Source organism: Coregonus lavaretus (assembly GCF_964263955.1).
Source record: "Coregonus lavaretus genome assembly, chromosome: 40".
NCBI classification, from domain to species: Eukaryota; Metazoa; Chordata; class Actinopteri; order Salmoniformes; family Salmonidae; genus Coregonus; species Coregonus lavaretus.
Genome location: NC_140027.1, coordinates 95,804 through 101,803, shown reverse-complemented (window position 1 = coordinate 101,803; position 6,000 = coordinate 95,804). Strand labels below are relative to the sequence as shown.

Here is a 6,000-nt window from a genome sequence, read left to right as displayed (position 1 = left end):
TTGTTAGTGAAGATTATTCATGATCATTTTCAGCAGTCTGTGTTCGAATATTTCAGAAATGCATCCATCCTTCCTACCTTCCTTGTAATGTAATGATATAATCACAGATCTGAATTGGTTAGATTGGTGAAGTAATAGGGTGGTAACCCTGCTTACACCTATCCAATCACTCATAGATCTGTGCGTACCGCAAGGAACTAAAAAAAGGGAGGATGCATTTCAAAGTATTCTAACAGGACCAAAGTCCTCATGTCTCCACTAGAGGGCGTCACTAGCTCAGTCGTCTCCAGCCAGAAGAGTGTGTCGTCCAGCAGTTCTAGCGGAGGTTCTGTTGTGGAGAGGAAGCTCATCACTCAGAGCGGTGGCAGCAGCAGCAGTAGCTATCCCATAACATGTAAGTGTTCACTGTTTAAGACTCGCTCAGACAAAGCGTCAGTGTAAAAAGTGTACAAGTGGTCCTCTGTAGCTCAGCTGGTAGAGCACGGCGCTTGTAACGCCAAGGTAGTGGGTTCGATCCCCAGGACCACCCATACACAAAAATGTATGCACGCATGACTGTACGTCGCTTTGGATAAAAGCGTCTGCTGAATGGCATATTATTACATAAAAATAAAAAAAACGATCCAAAAAAACATCTGTGGCATTTTTCTTTTTATGGCACAGAATCCTGTAAAATACAGTTTTTCTTGTACTGTCAATCACAGCCTAAACTATTCCAATGAAAGAGCTTAGATGCTCCTATAGAACTCCTATGGTCACTGATATATAATCCATGATTTATAGGATTCAACAGATACATAGACAGCTACATTCAGAGGCGTCATGCCCAAAGGGGGCACGGGGGCACATGCCCCCTCAGATTTGTCATATATAAAAAATATATATATACTTTTTTGTTGATTGTTAGTTTTTTCTCTGTAATACTACTAGTTGGCTTTAGCTAGCCCAGATATGTTCCCAATCTCCCAACCTCATAACTAGCTACCAAGAAGCCATTTCAGGCTATCAATCAAGTTAGAGTAGCTAGCTTGTCTAACTATCTTAGCTGGCATGCCTGCTGGCAAGGTTGGTAGACTTTAGAAAAGCAAGCAATTACTAAATGTACTAAATAAGACTCACATTCCTTTCAATCTTTTACCCACATTTTTAGCAGAAATGCAGAGAAGCATATTTTGTTTCTTTAAAAAAAGAACCACCAGTCAGGAGGATACAGACAGCTCAAGAAGTATGCTTAGATATGCAGAAAAATAGATGTATTTATCCTCACATACTTTGTGCCCCCTCAGATTTTGGGGGTGCATGACGCCCCTGGCTATATTGTTATATGTCAGGCTACTGTATAAGAAAAAGTCCCTCTCTCTCCGCTCTGTATAAGTCCTAATCATTCTTTCTCTCCTTTCCTCCTCTAGCCTCATGTCTCTCTTCAAGTAGTGGGCTGCTCTCTACTGGAGTTGGAGAGTCTACCAGTAGAGCCGTCACAGGAGGCAGTAGCTCAGTGCTAGTATCCTCCTCATCTGGTAGTTCCTCCTCTGCTGCAGCCGGGGCCTCGTTTGGGGCTAGCAAGACCAGCGGCTCCCTCTCCATCTCTGGAGGTGGTCTTAGCTCCAGCTCCAGTTCCAGTTTCTTCACTGGTTCCAGTTCTGGTGGTTCCAATTCTGGTTTTGTTTCTAGTTCCAAGGGAGCAGGAGGAGGAGGAGAAGGAGGAGGAGGAGGCAGTTCCGTCACTGATTACAGTTCTGGTTCTAGTTCTGGTTTTGCCTCTAGTTCTGGTACCGGAATCGGAGGAGGGGGTTCTTCTAGAGCCAAAATGTCGGCCGGCGGCTTGGGCTCTGTGACCGTTTCCACAGTTACCAAGTCCAACTACAGTTCTTTGGCAGGGGTGGGGTCAGGGAGCGTGAAGAGGGGCGGGGCACAGGGGTCTGCATCCTCTGCTGTCAGCTACTCCCCCACCCCCACAGAGAGAAAGAGCATGACCACCACCATGACCGCCCGCTCCGTGGGCTACGAAGGTCAGTCACAAGGTCAAAGGTCAAAGGTTAACCCTATTAATATGCTGTGTTCATAACCAGGTGGGAAGGTGGTAATTACCAGTTGTGAAGTCGTAAATACCAGTTAGATGCATTCAAGTGCTTTGAACTCATTGAGAAATGCAGATTGGCTAATGGCCAACAAGCTGCATCAACCATAAACTAAACATATAGCTATCATGCTTGTAAACTAATTACAGTGTTCAAAAACCATATTAATAGATGCTTTTTATAAATAATGTTTTGTTGTTGCATTTAACTGCTGAAAATGCTGTTATCAAGGTAATTTCCTTAGTAGATGTCAGAGGTCAGCATGTGGGAGAAGTCGAAGCTCAGGGATAATAGACGAGGTTCCCACTAGTAATTACCAGTTGGAGGGGCGTTCAAGTGGACTTTTCCCAGTCATATGTGGTAAATACCACTTTCCCACTTGGTTATGAACGTAGCATTATATCCAGGGCTAGGATTTTTTTCCTGACCACGTGACCTCTGGGGCCTAAGATCAGATATTGGGCGCGTTCCTCTGCCCAAGTGTTGCTGACACCTGCCAGATCTTACAACGCCAGGATAGGTATTTTACGTATTAGCTAACCACATCGTATGTTATAGCAATCTGTCAGTCAATGACACAGTCGATGACGTGGCACGTAACCATTGGTTAATGCATGCAACGTCTGAGCAAGGGCGCGCAACCATTTCCTGGTCATGTCATGTGGTCAGGAAACTACTGGCCCTACCTAAGGTCCTCTGATGCTCTTTAGTCAATAATTATGTCATTAAGAATATCATTAAGAAGTTGAAGTACGACTTCAGTTATGACATGAAGAAGGAAAAGTCATTAATACTGGTGTTTTTCTTCTGCGTATTCAGGAAGTTCCAGTGAAAACTCCTCTCCGGAATACACAAGGAGAGAATATGGTAATTACCAATCTTAAATGTGGTTTCAAAATGTATTTCATTCCTATGTTTAATAAAAGTGGATATGAAAAATGACATAATTGATTCCTGATTCCTGTTTTTTTGTTTTGTTTCAGCTGCAGCAAGTACAGCTGCCAGTGCACCCAGCAGAGGGCGGACCCACAGCAGAGGTACAAGCTGTTAGAGCACAGCATCATCAATCAGACCATACACTACTGCAGAACGCAATTATAATTTTTTGCCATTTTAAGTGGCTGTATTTGAATAAAATACAACACATCTGATTACACTATTCTATTCTAATCTATAATTTTCTGCTCTATTCTATTCATTTCTATTCTATTCCATGTGTGTCCTGTTCCAGAGAGTGAGATCAGATGCAGACTGCAGAGTGCCTCTCCCACTGCCAAAAGATGTGAGTTGCCTAATACCACGCGGGCACTTATCACTAACCTATGACTCACTCGATCTGCCCTGGAAAATACACGTGGAGCAAAATGATATTATGACTCAGTCAGAAAACGTGTAAAGGAAATGGAATGTGGATGCTTGAAGATGGAAGATAAATACAGTTTGATAAAAATCTGTCTTTATAATTAAAAACATTTGAAAAGCCTGCACACTGTACATGTTTCCTAAGCGATGTTAGCTGACACTTGAGTCTGTCCTCCGTGGTGTGTAGGGACGGAGCTGGGAGATGTGAAGCGTCTGCTGAAGGGGAGTCGCTCCAGCAGCATCAGCCCCCCTCGCTCCCCCACCAGCACCCTCCCTATCCCCAGGAAGGCCAGCGTGGAGACCAGAACCATGTCAAAGAGCTCCCAGTCAGGTACGCACACTCACCAGTATAATCATGATAAAACCAGGTAAATAAATAAATATTTAAATTCTGTAATAAATAAATACATTTTTAAATGAATAAATACACTCTGAAATATGTAAATATGTAAGTAGTAAGTAAGGAAATAAATACATAAATAAACAGTTTGATAATCACTGACACATTAGATGGCCAGAATGTCTTCTTAACTGACTCACCTGGTTAAATAAAGGTTAAAAAAAGGTTAAATAAAGGTTTTTATAAACATACATAAACATACATAAAACCTGTTAACCCTTTCCCTCTCTCCCAGGCCAGTATGAAAGCGCCACCCTGGACTCAGGCATGCCTTCCTACGTGTGGCCAGGCTCCTCGGCTGGAGGCTATGGTTACCACACCAACGCCATCAACCTGTCCCCCACCTCCACCCTCCAACACTCACCCACCACACTCACAGGTCAGCAATAGACACCACCAAATATACAGTCACAATTACTCTAATAAGACTGACATGATATGGAGTGATAATAGTGCCAACAGAAATGTAATCTGAATTTAATCATACACACCATCATAGAGGATATTTCTATAACTGAACAGGTTTAATCCAAGAGATAATAAGGACATGATTAAAATGAACTAGATTTGTGTGCGATATAAAAAACCTAAGAAAGTATTAAAAAGAAAATGTCAATGTACTGTATGTTATTGTGGGTGTTACTCAATCGATGTGGATGTTTATCAATGTTTCTACAGCCACAGGGCTTCAGAACAACCTGGCCCTCAGCTCTACATCCATGAACTCTGGACTCTCCGCCTCTAGCACTGGTAAACATCTCCCTCAACATCTATCATCTCTCTATGGGTGCTTCCCAATAATCTCTCCTTTCTCTCGAAATGTGCACTTGTTCCTTTACCTTCATGGATTTGAAAGTAAGTGACTGGTATACATATTTCTGTTACATGGCAGTATTTCTGTTACATGTATTTGAAATATGTATTTCAATTACTCCTGACTATTTAGTCATTTGTATTACCTGTGCTGAACTACACTCCAATGTATTTTGTAACAAGATACTTTTGAGAGCTGTAATTTGTATTTTCAAAATACAAAATACCCCCCCCCCAATTTTGTGGCCCCCTTTCACCCTGCATTGATATCAGAAGTCTGATGGCACTATGGTGTCATAAGAGCATCCGCTAAATGAACTAAATATAAATGTATATGTAAAAATGTACAATTGCAAAGCATGCTGAGTAGTATTCTAATGAGCTCCACCCCGGAACAAGGCCAATAATAATATCCAGTGTGCTTTGCAGTTCATTTTGGTATGTTCATTTTCACATAATTTGCATTTTGGTAATTTAGCAGACACTCTTATCCAGAGAGACGTACAGTCAGTGCATTCAACTTAGGTACTGTCTATAAACAACAACATATCAGTCATAGCAAGTAAAACATTTCTGTAACCGTTACTGAGAATGTTGTTGCTGTTGGGGCCATCTACTTGCAGATGTATTTCTGTATTTTAAAATACAAAATATTTGTATTTGAATTAAATACATTTCAAAATGTTGATAGATTGATCTTTATGGTATTTTGTAATTGCATTTCTTAATTTTTGCCCATCCCTGCTGATCTATAGAAACTCCCTCTAGCCCATGTCGACACCAATCCGATGCTTTCAGTAGTAGTGTATCGAATGTTTTTTTCTCCTTTGTCCTACTCTAGTTTACGGTATGCAGAATAACCTGGCCACCACCACTGGTGGTATCCTAACAGCTAACGGAGTCAACGCACAAACAGGTATGGATGAAGTGTTGAGTGTTGACAAATCCACCTGGATCAAGAGGGTAATGGCCATATTCATTGTGGGAGGTATGTTTCACATGTTTTTAAATCATGTTAAATTCACCCTGCATGTATTTCTGTGTTTGACAGTCTATGGTGTGCAGAGAAATGTCACAAGCACAGGGGTGTCCACAACCACTGGTGAGTCCAAAATACTTTGTTTTGCATAGATAAGAATTAGGCAACCATATACATAAAACATTTGATTCTATGTATATACATTGCCTTTGGAAAGTAGTCAGACCCCTTGACTTTTTACACATTTTGTTAGGTTACAGCCTTATTCAAAAATTGATTAAATTGTTTTCAGACCCTTTACTTAGTACTTTGTTGAAGCACCTTTGGAAGCGATTACAGCCTCGAGTCTTCTTGGGTATGATGCTACA

At 41.3% G+C, this 6,000-nt stretch overlaps 1 protein-coding gene across 1 annotated transcript in view; it reads left to right on the top strand.

Moving 5' to 3' along the window:
* Positions 1-249: 249 nt before the first annotated feature.
* The window catches only part of col17a1a (collagen, type XVII, alpha 1a), a gene marked incomplete at its 5' end in the record, with an annotated part of 27,539 nt that continues 21,788 nt past the window's right edge, over positions 250-6,000 (top strand). Inside the window, 9 exons of the mRNA XM_084156556.1 lie at positions 250-394; positions 1,410-2,009; positions 3,062-3,115; positions 3,310-3,360; positions 3,628-3,771; positions 4,076-4,219; positions 4,519-4,590; positions 5,495-5,641; positions 5,705-5,755. Coding sequence (XP_084012682.1) covers positions 250-394; positions 1,410-2,009; positions 3,062-3,115; positions 3,310-3,360; positions 3,628-3,771; positions 4,076-4,219; positions 4,519-4,590; positions 5,495-5,641; positions 5,705-5,755 — 1,408 coding nt within the window. The remainder of the gene's footprint in view (positions 395-1,409; positions 2,010-3,061; positions 3,116-3,309; positions 3,361-3,627; positions 3,772-4,075; positions 4,220-4,518; positions 4,591-5,494; positions 5,642-5,704; positions 5,756-6,000) is intronic.